The sequence below is a fragment of the Agelaius phoeniceus genome, chromosome 3 (assembly GCF_051311805.1).
Source record: "Agelaius phoeniceus isolate bAgePho1 chromosome 3, bAgePho1.hap1, whole genome shotgun sequence".
NCBI classification, from domain to species: domain Eukaryota; kingdom Metazoa; phylum Chordata; class Aves; order Passeriformes; family Icteridae; genus Agelaius; species Agelaius phoeniceus.
The window spans coordinates 55,220,827-55,236,198 of record NC_135267.1 but is presented as its reverse complement, the minus strand read 5'-3'; the positions used below and the strand labels follow the sequence as shown (position 1 = coordinate 55,236,198).

General features: G+C 37.7%; 1 protein-coding gene across 3 annotated transcripts in view; it reads right to left on the bottom strand.

Moving 5' to 3' along the window:
- LAMA2 (laminin subunit alpha 2) overlaps positions 1 to 15,372 on the bottom strand; it is a 335,441-nt gene that overhangs the window by 207,715 nt on the left and 112,354 nt on the right. For all 3 annotated transcript variants that reach the window (XM_077175288.1, XM_077175290.1, XM_077175289.1), the window contains exons 5-8: positions 7,414 to 7,593; positions 5,168 to 5,257; positions 2,893 to 3,010; positions 1,002 to 1,180 (exon numbers count right to left, since the gene is read on the bottom strand). In XM_077175288.1, the coding sequence (XP_077031403.1) occupies positions 1,002 to 1,180; positions 2,893 to 3,010; positions 5,168 to 5,257; positions 7,414 to 7,593 (567 nt within the window). The remainder of the gene's footprint in view (positions 1 to 1,001; positions 1,181 to 2,892; positions 3,011 to 5,167; positions 5,258 to 7,413; positions 7,594 to 15,372) is intronic.

Below are 15,372 nucleotides of genomic sequence, written 5' to 3'. Positions count from 1 at the left end.
GAACATTAAACAATGGAACAATTTCCTTTTGTTCTTGAGAGGTTACCTCAACCAAACTTAAACCTTGGTCTAATATCACACTAGGAATATAAATTTGAAGTTCTGCATTAACTAGATACATACAGATAGTATGGATATACTGTACAAATACACACATATATATCAAATCCCTTTTAGCTGGATGATAACTTAAAACAGAGGAAAAAATCAAGTAAGTGCCCTGCTGTTGAAGAAATTGTTTCTCAGTACTCCTTTTCTCAAGTTGTAAGGCTAAATCTAGTCTATCAGGGAAAATGTAATTACTGCTATTTGCTGATGTTCTCTCTTTGAGGACTGAACACCAATCAGACTAAAGGCCATTATTTACCCATCTGAAAATATACAGATGAAATATAAGCAATTCAAGCTCACACTAATAGTGTAGCTGTCTAAAGCACAGGAATGGCTCATATTGACAATACAACCTAATATAAGATTCATCTTTTGACAGCTTCCACTTAGACGAAAATACAGTCTTATACGATGAAATACAAAAAGCAATTTCCACTGCACTGAAATTTAAAGACATTCATGAAACACTGTGGAATTTCAGTGGTTATTAATTCTACATTGCATTTAAAAAACAGAAATTACAGTCTCTCTTTCATCAATACCAAATATAGCAATATTTCTTTGAATTTTGATAAGAAAAGTTGAAATTCATTACTGAGGCAGAAGTTCTGTTTACAGGACCATATCCTCTTTTAAATTAAATTGAAACACTAGCTGGAGGCCCTGACCTCAAGTGCATTCTCTCATATCAACACAATTCACTTTCCTATTTCTCCGAGCGTTAACTTTATGCATTCCCAGCTGTGAAAAGCAACCGCTGCACTGTAGTCAGATTTGGAAGTTAACCTTCACGAAATGGCAGCCCAAGCTCTGTTTAGTAAGGTAAACTGATGAAGGGATGGTTTGAGCAGCGAGCTTTGCAGCAGAGGGTGGCGGGAGCGGGCACTTACCCCTTTTGGCCTGAAGTACCCATCCAGGCAGGTCTCGCAGTTGATGCCGCTGGTGTAGCCGGAGCAGTTCACACACACCCCACCGCCGAGGTACTGCCCGTGGATGTTCAAACTCTGGTTCCTGTCTGCCACTTCCTGGTCGTAGTAACACTCCTCAGTCTTCCCATGACAGTTGCATGCTGAAAGGGAAGGACAGCGTTAGCAAATACTTTCCCACTGGGGATGCCCCACTGCTACTGAGGTATAAAAAAAAAGAGCCATTCAGTATTTTATCACTGGTTCTTTATATATCGTAAAAGCATGTCCAAGCATTCATTTACTACTTCTTTTGTCAAAGGCAACGTGGTCCCATTACGAGCACAGCCTGAAATTCAATTGAATTAAGCAAAGTTGCATTTTTTCTCCTCAATATTTTGTCTTGGGGAATACAGAGGCTGACAGACACAGTCTAATTATGATGTTCTTGGTTTGTTTCAGTTTGTTTGGTTTGTTTCAGTTTGTTTGATTTTTTTTCTTGTTTAAATTGATAACTGAGAAAGCTTTTGGTGGTTGCATACACATACAGTTCACGAAGAGGTCATCTAAATTAAAATACAAGAGGAATTGTAAGGAAAGCAGCACAATGGTATGAGTAAATTAAAGTGATTCAGATAAAATCTGATAGACATCCTAAAAACATCTCACTTGCACATATGCATATAAGAACAAAGGGATTCCCAATCTTAAATCTTCTTTTGACATTTGTATCTGAACTCTAGACTTCAGGTCCAAATACAAGAAAGATAATCTAATAATCTGTTGCAGTGAAAACAAGGTAGCTCACTGTCCCTTTCCCCGTGGTATTAAACAATAATTTCATCATAAAGAGAAATTCAAAGCCTGTCAACATTGTGGAGAGGTGTTCTCTTTACATCTGAACCAGATCCCAGGGAACTGTTTCCACCAAGAGAGTACAACAATTCACTGGGGATTGAAAAGGGTCTAAGTGTCTCTTAAAAATTTAACATGAAATTAAACGTACCCTGCCTTCATTCCATAATGCATTCCCAGTGCACACACAGTCCCAACTAAAACAAAGACCACTGTGACCAAAGTTTCCAGGACACAAATAAGCAATGGCTACTCTAAATATGGGCATATCTGTTCCTTTTTATTTATTTTTAATCACTCATGATAAAATTATAGCTGAAATCCTAGAAATGAATAAATATTTAGTGTAATGGAGCATTAGATTTTACTATGTTCAGAAATATAAGTGGTATGTCACCTTTGGAATTAAGATGTTAAAGTTCAATTATAGCTACCCTTACTATAATAAATCTGAAAATTAAATTTACACCCTGTGGGAAGTTGATATCTCAAGATATGTTTTCATTCCATGTTGGAAAACTGGATACATTGTCTTTTCTGTTAAAAAAAATCAGACATCAACTTGCATTTTGATCATACAAAAATATTTTGTTTCACCAAAGATGAACATTATAACACATAAAAATGCCATTTATAAAGAAATTAAACCAGTAAAGTTTCATATAATGAAAAACCTGTAAAGAGATTTTTTTACTTACCAGGATACAGCCCTGTTATTTTATCAAAACAAAACCATCATGATTATAGAAACTACTCAAGAAGTTTTTTTTTAATATAGCATTCCCCAAATATTACCATGTTACAATAAAATATTCTGAGTTCAATAAAACCACAACTCTACTTGTAATTTTTCTGCAAAGTCTTTTGAGTCAGTCTAATTAAGTGAATAACATCAAGTCAAATGCTATTCATAAACCAATGTGGTTAGAAACCAAATTCACTGCAAAATCACGTTGGACCCAATTTCAGTTTTCAGTAGCAGTTGTGAGAGATTTTCTCCTCTGTGCTGCTTTCAACTTACGTTCACATTCATGCTTATGCAGGAGAGTGCCAGCATGCCAAGGCTTTTGATGGAAACCAGGACAACACTGATCACATGTCTCTCCGCATGTGTTGTGTTCACACTGACAGACGGATTTCTAATTTAAAAGAAAAACAAATATTTACAAAATGTGATGATTTGAAAAATCTGTCCATGTACATAATATGCATTCCAGTTCAAATTATGAAAACATTAAGGATGTCTCTACTCTGTAATTCCTTTGTTTATTCATTTGTATTCCTTTATGCATCCTGCATTCATCAAGTGTGTTTAACTTCTATAACTCTATTTGAAGAAAACAGACACAAAGCAAAAGAAGACAGCTGGTCAGATAACCTAAGGAGATTCTAAGAATGCAGGAAAATTTAATTCCAACTGGATAAAGAAAGGACGATGGAAAAGTTCCTCAATAAAACAAATAAGCTGAAGTACAGGTAGCCCTTGGATACAGGAAAACTGATCTGACCCCTGAAGGAACAAGCCATTCTCTGCCCTTCTCTTTGATGCAGCAATTCTGCTGCTTCAGAATGAAATCAATTCTGTTAGCTGATCCAGTACAAATTGCCTTTTTTTTTATACTTGATATTATTTTTTGACTGGAAAAGTCAACTTATCATCTAACTTTATAATTGTGTAACTAATGCTATGGAAGGGATAGCAGGAGAGTTTAAAGTAATAATAGATGAGCTGAAGTCCAGCCTTTCAGTAACTTTACAGTTCTCCACAAGACCACCTTAGTCCCAGCATGAAAATATTACTGTAAGGAACACCCAAACTCCCTGAGCCACAGAGGCAGCTTGAAAGAGGTAAAAACCATGCAGTTTGGAGAAATGAGAAGTAAAAATTGCCTTCCCGATAGTTATTTAGTGAAGGGGATTCTCTGTGGTCCTTGTGAGGCCATACAAGGTCAAACCAGCGAGCCAGAGAAACTCCAAGGCTCACAGGACAAAGCATAAATTTTGCAAAACAAGGCTAACTCAAGGACTGCTTCAGAAAAGCATGGCAGTAAATTCCAGCAAGTTTATTCCTTGTAATGCTAAGGGAAAGATTCTTTCTGCTAACAAGTACAGTCATAATGTTTATAAGCTTATTTTGGCATGGCTCAGTCTAAAGAATATCCCTGGACGGTTAAACCTCCAAATCTCTTCTGGCTTGAGCTGTTTCACTTAAACTATTTTTTATCCTGGTCAGACAACAAATACGCATTTGACATCCTGCAAAACAGGACATCACACTTGTCAAAATGGCTTTATTTTATCTAGTAGCCAAATTATCTGAAGTATGCATTAATCTCAGTAGCAGCACTTATTTTCCGAGGCAGGCCTGATTCTAACAGATGGCACAGAGACAATGCTGCAGCTTCATCACTAAGGGCATCTAAAACAACAGCTCAACACTTGCTGTACATGTCATTACAGAAAATTCTCAGAAGGGTTAAACCAAGGAGTTTGCTCAATTTTTACAAGGATCCATAGAAATTGCTTAGAACTCTAAATGTATTCTCTATAACCTTTTGTAATTTTTTTAAAATTATTTCCTACATAATGGCTTAATGCCACATACAAATAAGATTTTCAGTTAAATCCTGTAAAGCTCCTACTTAATCAAATAGTACATGAAGAGATCCCACACTGTGGCATGTAATAGTAAACAGGAAATTCACTATTAGTGATAATGGGTGCATAGAGTTGGACAATCAGTAAAAAAAATGTATTTCTATATTAATTATATTGGTTATGTTTGATTATATTGGTGTTGTGCAAAAAAAGAGAGTTACAAGTTGAAAGATAATATAAACAGCCCATGATTTTCTAGATTGGCTTAACTGATCATTCAATCAATACTCCCTACATAGCCAATGCACCATTCTAGAGCCATCATTTGTTTGCATCAATTAAATATTTGACAATCATTTAGGAAATATCTTGATTAATATCAAGAAGGAAAAGAAAGACTGGCTGTTAGTGCTCATTTCTACAGCTACATAGTGTAACCCAGATTTCTGTTTTTCCTAGGAAACTTCCAATATGAATTATCTGAAACCTATTCTTTCATTTCAGGAAAGTCTCTGCTGACAGTGTATGAATGTTTATTATCCTGGCTGCTAGCACTGCTTCATTCTTGCACTGCTTCTGACTGTTCTTCTAGGTGAAAAACAGACATAAATTCACAGAACACTGAAGAATATCAATATCAGGGTTTTTTTCCTCATATTTCACCCTATAAATAAGGCACAATAAAAAAAAATACATACATTGGTCACTGGATCCAGTGGACAAGCTTTAGCATGGCCTGAACATATACACATGCCTCCAACGGAGATGTCTTTTATAGAATAGTAATACTGTAAGACAAAACAGAAATTGAATTGCTAAGTGGATTCTAAAATGCAGGTGCCAAATTGCAGAATTCATTTCTTGTGACAAAACTGTCAGGTCCTGTTTTATTTCTTTTTTGATCTATTACAAATATAGCAGACAGTGAAATCCAAGCCGTGTCTTGATCAACAGATTCAGGCTGAGTGAAAGAAAGGGTGTAAATTGGCACAGTTCCATTTGTTTGAAGTCACAAAAGCCATGTCAATTTATACACAGCATACAAAAACATGAGAATAGGAAAAGGCTCTATGCACACTGGATAATGAAAAGTCAAATGCTGTAGAATTTATTCTCTTCAGAAAATATGAAAAGAAAAAGGCATGATGATGGGAAAAGGAGAAAATCTAGGAAAAATCCGATGAAACACCTTTGTTCACCTTAGCTGGGTCTAATTTGGGCATTCACTGAACTGCAGAAAGAAGAACTGTTTTTCACTATTGGCCTTTGAATGATCATGAAACAGTCTTTATTACTGAGATTTAGGTACTTTTGACCTGTTTTTCCACCATTTGGCCATTTCTCTTTTTTCTTTGGTGAGGATTAGGAGCCCTAACAGAAAGAAGGATACAAAGATATTCATAATCTTATATTACAAAACCTGTGAAAAGTGAATTTCATTCATTGTCTTCTGTTTCAACAAGGGTCCTGCAACATATTCACAGCTGGCTAATCAAACAAAACATGCGCTATTTGCAAATTTTGCTATTAAAGTGTCCAACCTCTTTATCAGATCATAAATAAATATATCAAACAAAATGAGAACCCTTATCACTCTTAGTTAAACTTCCAACACAAAGAAAATGTATAATTTGTGGCTACCCTTTGTTTCCTGACAAGGGTGGCAAGTTTCAGTTTCTACTTGATCCTTTGAGGATGCTTCATGGAGAGATCTCACACAGAAGTTACAGTTCTTTGTTGGTTTGAGTAACCAGTGTATTGTCCTGCACTCAGTTTTCATGAGTTTAGAGTAATTTTTCAAGTGCTAATTCAATTTTGTGTTTCTACTGGCTTAGAATCAGATTATTAGATGTCCACTTAACATAGACATACAGTATTCATGATTAGTGAGGTTGCAATAACTGCACTCAACTGGAAGAGATTCTAGGTTGCAAATTCAAAACAAAATGGCTTGTTCCAGACTTTCAGAAATAGCCAGCACTCTCTATTTAGACAAGAAAATGAAAACCAGAAATGGGAAGAGAAGATGCAAATTTTCTTAGCACTTAGCCGCCACTGACAAATGGTATTAACAAAAGAATAATGATACACCGCTCATTCATAACAGGACTTATTTTTGTTTTGGAAAGTTAGGTTACCACATTATATGATAGGTTACCCTACTATATGATGACCAACAGGAAGAGGAAGTGATAAAAAAAGAGGAATATTATATATCCCCCAGACCACTTTTTGAGAATGCTTAGTAGAGAAAACTCTGAAAAATCAGAGGTTTTGAGAATGTTTAGTAGAGAAATCAGAGGAAAAAAAAAAACCCAAGAATAATACACAACATTTGATCAGCAGGACAACAGGGAGATACGGCTTAGAAAGGAAGTAAAGACTGCAGAAAGAAGTGACAGGGGTGTGCATACACAAAGCACAGCGGAAAAGATCAGACTATGGGTATGGTATGAGTTTAAATGCTGTATCCATTCTTTTAAGCTAAAGCAAAGCACAAAATGTTTACTGCTACCCTCGATCATACGAAAATGCTAAAAGTGTTGCATTCAGGCCCTATTACTGCTTATAGTACAAGTACAAATTCTACTCAAAGGGAGTGTTCAAGGCACGTTAAAGTAGCAAAGGATTGAGTAGCAAAAGAGACAAGAGATTCTAGCAGCAAACACTCGCCAAACACCTACATCCAAATGTCTGCAGCCAGAGGAGTTGGGTGTTTATGTTAATAACACCATTAAGCAGAAAATGTAAAATTGCTAATTCTACTCTAGAGAAGATAACAAAACAGAGTGCACAGGGAATTCTCCAACACCAGGATTTTGAAAAACAACAGCAGGTAATCATCAACTCCCAAAATCTCCAATGGCAAACAAAGGCAGGTACAGCACTTACAAGTGTAAGATAACTTCTACACGTGTCTTTCTACTGTCTTGCCAGAACTTACCCTCCTTGTAACAATGGGATCAATTTCAGCTGGATCTTTGTGTGCAAACATCATTAAATCAGCATTTAGTGTCCGTATCCTCTGGAATCTCAGGCGAATAAAGCGAGCAGAGGTGAACTCCAGTAATTCACGTGATGGATCATCAGCACTAGGTCGTCCATTAATTAGAGAAGTGTGAATCTGAAAAATTATTAAAGCAGTAAGGAATTACATTACATCAATTTTGTCACGATTAGGTCAACAAATATCATTACAGGCATTGTGTTAACGCATTTGTACATGCAGAGTAACTTCTTTCCTTAGAAAGTAGATTCCCCTCAAAATATTCCATATGTTCACAGACCTCAGCTATGAAGAGTCTTTATAATAAAAACATTTAGAGCAAAGGAAAGTCATCAGCTACAGAAAGACTGCATCACAAACTTCATATGTGTACCCAGTCCCTGAACCAAGTGTCCATGCTGCAGGCAATTCACTTGTCCTCCCCAGTCTGAAATAAGTTAATCATACAACTATATGGGCTCAGAAATTTTGAGTTAAGGGAATGTATACTTGCGATGGGACTCAGAATTCAACAGGAGTCAGTTTGCACCTCTTAGAGCGATCATCATCAAAAGGCTTTTGAACTTTTGAAATACTGAAAACTACAACAGCTATATGAGACAAAATCAGCATTCATAAGCACCTCTCCTTTCCCACTGTCTCTTTTCACATCTTCTCCTTTGAATCTTGTTCTCAGCAAGGTGAAGCAATTTCCTGGGTTGCAACTGTTTTCACCTGGTCCCGGAGGAAAGTCTTTATCCCTTCTGAGAACTTTGTTTAGCATTTGTTTTTCCAAAGACACCACCACTCTCTGCCTACACTATAGTTTCTGTAAAGATTACCTCCCCCTTTCTCTGCCTGCCCCATACTAAAGTCTAGAAATCTAGGTAAGCTCTGTGGCTCTTTCATAGGGACTCTCTGACCCCAGCTGAAGCATCAAGGGCAAGGCAACAAAAAATAGGACACCTTCTTCCCCCCTGCCTTTGTAGCTGATCATGGCACACATTAGCTCTGAATCAACTAAATAAAGCAGATGGGCTGCTACAGAACTGTTCTTGGAAAAGGCCTACAAGAAGAAGCATGTCAAGTATAGCAAAATACTGTTAATGAGCACCTAGAGGGAGAGAGGAAAGAAACCATTAATTTTCCTGTATTCTCAAGTGTTAAATTTTAATTGGGGCATTTTTATTACAGGCTGGTACACTGAAAGAATGTTCAGATGCTAAGCCAAATGTGCAGAATATTGGAATGAATATGAGAATTATTTATTCTTTGCAATGAACATGTGTTACCTCATACCTCAGTGCTCTGAATGAGAGGTCAGGCCACACAGCCATTTTCTGTCATTGAACATGGTCATATCACTGCTGGTTTAGGCAAACAGCTGCACTCCAAAGACCAGCTGGAACTCACTCAGCAGTGGCTGCCTCACACTGAGGAAAGAGACTGTAAATCTACTGCTCCCAGGAAAGCAGCAGCTCTTGTTTCCTGGAGTTTTTGGAAGTGCTGGATAGACTTATGGAACAACTACTGTTCTGCATTGCCTATGTGATACTATCAACTCAATTATCTCAAAGGCAGGTGTCAAGAGGTGCCAGACTTTTCAGTGGTGTTAGGACAAGAAGCAAGGTCTCTAAACACAAGAAGTTTCACCTCAGTATTGAGGAAGAACTTTCTTACATTGGCAATGGTAGAGCACTGGAACAGGCTGCTCAAGGAGGTCATGGAATCTCCGTCTCCAGAGACATTTAAAACTCACCTGGGTGCATTCCTGTGTAACCTGCTCTAGGTGACTGTCCTTTGGCAGGGCACTTGAACTAGATGCTCTTCAGAGGTCCCTTCCAACCCCAACAATTCTGTGATACTGAGATTTTTACTGCCAAGAGGGAAACTGTACACCTCATCACAACCACCATTCTGCTTCACTGTATCTACAGGTACACCAAATCACTGGGAACCACTCTGCCAGGAGCAGCCAGCAATTATACCTTGCTTGTGTATCAATCAGCACCTCTGGGTTTCCGCTATGTTACCTCCAGGAACAGGTGATGCCAATTCCTCCTACTCAGATCATAACAACACAGTCACTGAGCTCTGACTCAGTTCTGCTCCTGACTACAAGTAACTAAAGGACATGGCGGGAAACAAACAGAATAAAATGCTGTGAGAAAGATATGGTGCAAACAAAAGGTTATAAAAAAACCTCAGAGGAAGCAAGGAGGAGGTCCTGAATGAGAAATGTCTGGCTACAAATAGGACAAAAGCACATGGCTAGAGAACTGATCAAATCCCTGGTGAAGAGAGAGAGAACATGTGTGGAGTGAAAACTTCAAAGGAAGCCTGAAGAGGTGGCAACAAGTCAAGTGGAAATTGACAGATCTTTCCAAATGAAGGAGAATTTTAGCAAAAACACATGCCTGAAGATTTTTTTTGCATAATATTTACTTGTGAGCAAGGAAACATCTTTCTTCAGAGTATTTTTTCACACTATCACTGCCTTCCTTTAAAACAGAATCCAAGAGATTTCTTTTATACTGCCAGCAAACATATATGGGTTATGGTTTAAAGCAATAGAATACTAAACACTGAACTGTGATATTTCAGAGATAAAGAAGAAATAAATCTAAAGTAGAGCATTGCTCATGCTGATAGAACAACAGCACCATGGCAGTAATAAGCATCATGGCAATCTGACTATCTCTTCAAAAAGGCAAAAATAAAGATTATGGGAGTGGGGAGAGAAAGATGCAGGTGAGATCCCATGTATCAAAAGAAGTACCCACAGAGTACTTGAAAATATTAATCCCAGACACAGCTTGACCACAAATGACATAGTTGATAATCAGCAGTCATACCATTTGATTATTTTAAAAACAACAAATTTAATCTTCGGACACTGATGGGGGGAAAAAAACCACCTCCTTGAAATGATAGTTTTACAGAACTAAAATGTAAGTTAAAAAAATAAAACCAGAGGTATTAATTTTAGAATAGACCCTATTTTTGAAAGGATTATCTACCAGCAGTTCATCTATTTGGCAAGGCTAATCTAGTAAGATGATGACTTCCATTTATATTATTTTTAAGCTTTGTCTTTAAATATTTCACAATTTAATTTTAAAACAACAAACAATTAAGTACACATAATTATTGAAATGCAGCTATGTCCTGCATGAAATATGGCACCTGCTCAAGTATGTACAGCAAAATGACACTGAGACTAGAAAATTCAAACCTAGATAGTTTTATCAAATGAATCTGAAGTGAAAATTTTACATTGGCAAAATTAATTACTCTAAATTATTTCTCCTCCTATAAACATCTGTGATGAAATCATTCATTTCTTCCTAGAAACATGTAGAATCAACTTGAAAACTGTCCAACCAAGTTGTTCCTACTCCTTGAAAAGAGAATAAGGAAGAAATTAAGAATACTTTAGGAACATCTGTCATTAATCAGAAAAAAAAAAAACCACTAACAGTCTCAATTTAAAGAAGTTTAAATAGGTTTAGATGTACAATATTTTCAATATGACTCTCCCAATAAGACATCACTGAGTTTTTCCAGAGCACACTTACTCTTTTCATCTCCCCCCACTATCTTGCACCTGTTTGAAAGACACTGTTCCCAGGACAGTGCATTTTCAGCCAAGACTCTAATGTGGCCCCTGCCTTCCAAGTATTTTTGAATTGTACTTGAAAACTGTCCCAGTGAACACAATCCTCACTAAGCATCTACACCTCTGCCATATAAGATCATCACAGTACTCCACACGCAGCTCCAGTGAAGATTAGCCCCCCTTGCACACACCAGCTACAGCCTGAGCTAGCTGTGCCCACGCTGCATTGTGAGCCACTCCACAGCTCTGCAGCAGAGCACAGATCCAAAGCTCAGCCTTCCAGGAAAACATTAATACTTTACACTGGTCTGCTACAACTTGGATAATCTAGGGGGAACAATGTTAAGTTTTGTTCAGGTTTTATGGACAACTTTTATTTACCATTTCTGGGACTGAAGTAATAATCATAATTCTGGGTTCTAAATGAAAGATACTTTGATTTCAACTAAAGAATACTTTTCCTTAACAAGGCATTTGTCCATGACTATATTTCAACAAATGGAATCTTTAGGAATCTCCAACAGAGGTCAGGAGAAAACAGTTATGAAAGATTATAAGGAACAGAGCGTTTCAACACTGATCCCTCTAATAGAATATGATCACTTCCTCTGACTAATCACTGTAAAGGCTTCCTGAGCTACAGCGTGAATCTGACTCATAGTGTTTAATACCTACCAACTGCCCTTTTCTGTATTAGAGCTCTACTCTCTTTTTCAACCATTATGTTTTTCATCACTACATACCCTTGTCCCAGCGCGAGGAAATACGTGTCTTAAAAAAAACCAACAAACCTAACTGTCATTGGCAGGGTTGTTCTTTGTTTGTTTGTTTTCTTTTTCCTTTTAAACCTGGAACTCATAATTATTTAATTGAAAGTATTCTAATTTTTCATTTGAGAAAATTGTGAGCAGTCAATATATTTTAATTTTTAAAATTCAGTATGATGATAAATCAACTTTTTCTTATCTGAGAACTGTGGAGGATGTTACAAGTTCTCTACTCTGAAGAGAATTTAGTCTAAGACTAGCCCATCAGCATTCATACATAATTCTTTTTTTCTTCTTACATTTATTACTCTGCTTTTAGCAACACTCGTTTTCATATAGTATTTTTCATGCAGTATCATAAGCTGCTAATAGAACAAATTATCTTAAATTTCGCATTACCAACAAATGCTGCTATTACACAGTTTTCTAATTTTTTAGATTGCCTGCAAGAATGCTGAACAACAGCATTCAAAGGACATCTCAAGTACACTGGAATCTCTGGACCATGTCAGAACCAAAAGACCTACCCAGCTTGGCAGTCTGCTCCACACAGCATCCAAGCCAGCATGCTAACAGTAAGATGAAGGCAAGCATACATAATACTTCCTCAGGGGTTTGCTGAGCTATAGGTAGTTTCTATGCATCTGGCAAGCCTCAAAGTATTTCCATGAACTCCGTCTCACCTTAATCCAAGTCACTTTTAAATATCTACACCATCACTTAATTAGGATTTTCTCATCTCATTTACATGTTGTAGGGAAAGAGATCCTTCCTTTGCTGGTTTTAGATCTGCCTCATACTAAACTCACTTAATACTTCCAGTTCTGAAATTGGAACAAAGAAATGTATTTTTCTACCAGCTCTATTCTTAATTTCATTTCTCTACTACTAATTAGCTTTGCACATGTATCAGCCTACCAGATCTGTAGTTTCCCTGGATGACTAAGGAATGCTACTAAAAAAATAGTGTTTCATTTGACGGTCCATGCTCCTCAGTTACTGAGAATATCTGACAGTGAGGAGTTAAATAACAACTGTTATAATTCACGTATTTTAGCCTTGAGTTCCTTTTCACTATTCAATTTGTCCATTTTTTCTGCACCTCTTCAGTTAACAATCTAGTTTGCAACTGTTTCTCCAACCCCTCTCCTGTAAATAATGTTTCCAGTGCAGAAACCCTCCTGACAGTCTCTATAGAAAAAACTGATTCAAATCATTAATTTAGCTTTTCAGCGATGACCTTATCTTTCTTGAACACTCTTTGATCATCTCTCAGCCCACCAATTCTCTGGCAGATTTCTTGAATCTGATGTGTCTGAAAAAAGGTTTACTTCAACTCAGTCACTCAGAATCTTTTTCACATCTTTATTGCAGTTTAACATTTCATTTGCTGGAACTTATTTTCTTACTTCTTTGCCTCATTTGCAGGAAAAGATATAAATAACACCAGTTAATTTTGATATCTATTATCATTCTTTGTTTTACACTTTAAATATGATGTATGATTTCTGGGACCATTCTAAAATGTAGCATGCATGTGTGTGTAATTACATAGTTATTTGACAGTTAATTATTTGGACCAGGATCTGCACTCTGTTTTCAACTAAACCATCTCAGCTGCACTGAGAACATTCAGGTTTTTAAGAAATACTCTTTTGCACTACATTTTATTGTGACACCTAGAGAGTCTGCTGAAGGGTTGCAGAAGGTTGATATTATATTCTTAGTCTTCCTTCAACAAGAACAGCTCAGTTCCACACCGCTGGGCAATTGCTGATACAACATTAAAGAGATGCTGTCCCAGTTTAGGTGCTGAATTTTAGCTCACAGCGGTCCAATATACCATTTTATTTCTGCTGACTTTCTTATGTTGTTATATCTACAGTGCCTCTCTTTCATAAGCCACTCAGTCATTCCTAAACAGCTCCTTGTTTCTGTCATGCCTATAGTGTCACTTTTTCCAACACCCTTTAAAGGTTGGTATTAATTATCAAGGTAACATTTCTCAGCTGCTGGGTCTGGATATTGGGAAATACTTGGATCCATCCAATCCTATTCTGTAACAAGGACACCTGAAAGGGCTTGCAATGTGCTCCAGCCAGGTGATGATGAGACCTACAACTAGAACTTCACAACACATTTCATTGGGTTTCTGCCAAGGAAGAAGTGACAGACAGCCTAAGAAACTTTTTTCTATTTCTGGCAGTAGATAAGTCCCAAATACTGATGAGCAATGACTTATTTAGACTTTACTTGTAATAAGTCTTCAGGACAGAGGAAAGTATTAACCTGCACCCCATCAAATACTTTTTAAATGTTAACAAAATCTCCCTGGGACATCTCAAGTCTAAACAAACTCTGTCCTCTCAGCCTCTACTTAGAGGACTGACTCTCCAAGTCCTTGTCTTCCCAAACATTTCCTGGACTTGTTCCAACATGTCCATGTCTATCTATTACTGAGGAGCCCAGAACAGGACTCACCTCTTCACACGTGCTCTCAGCACCTCCCTCAACCTGCTGGTGACTCTTGGACTAATGTAGCCCAGGATACTTTTGGCTTTCATTGCTTGCAAGGGCACCTTGCTACCTTACATACCACTTAGTGTACACCCTTACTCAGCTTCCTCCCAATGCTCCTGGGTTATGTAGGCACAGCTGGCTCACATCTCATTGAACAGAGCTCTCAGCTCACTGCTGCTAGCCTGCATGCTACCAGGTACTGAATTGTCATGTAGCTGCCCATCTGCAGGCAAAGAAGGGGCCCCTCTCCTGGTCAGAAGTCACCAGTTTGCAGTCTTCCCCATCAAGGGAATCTCCATTTCTGAAACAACAGGCACAGACTCTGCCTGCCTCTCTCTTCTACAGTTGTGGCTTCAGGCTGCAGAGTGTCAGATAAAACTTACTTACTCATTTTTGTCACCTCTGATACTGTGCAGTCTAATGGATGTCTATTGACATCCTTCTGCAGTCCTTTACTTGGTGACACAAACACCCAAACACATCACCCATTCTGCAGGCAAGGACACTCTCTCTCCCTCAACCTCAGCAAGGTCCAGACAGTTCTTGCAGTCTCAGAGGTTAAAATCTGCATCGTGGCTCTGGAACTCGGCCTGAACTGAGGGCTCTGCTGTACTGGGACAGTCGTGGCAGCCAGTGCTGAGGACTGTGCCCAGACTGTGCCTCACCATCACAGCTGAGCACCTATAACCACACTTTCCACCCCTCCTTCTGTGTGTGTTTCTGGCACAAACTGATATCCAAATCATATTAGCTGCCTCTGTTAAAGCAACAGTCAAAATGCTGTCATTTGGCATTAATGTGTATCATCAACTGCTGAGTTACTTAAAATTACCACACTTTAACAAAGTTTTAAAGAATTTTAAGTATGTACCATGCTCTCATACAAATTTAAAATACCCATGTATGAATCCAAGTGGTGCATTTTTCTACTTAGAGCTTTGGTATTTGAAGCCCATTACTTTGCCAAGCAATTTGAGTGCAATCAATCTCAAGCTGTTTGTAGGATATAAA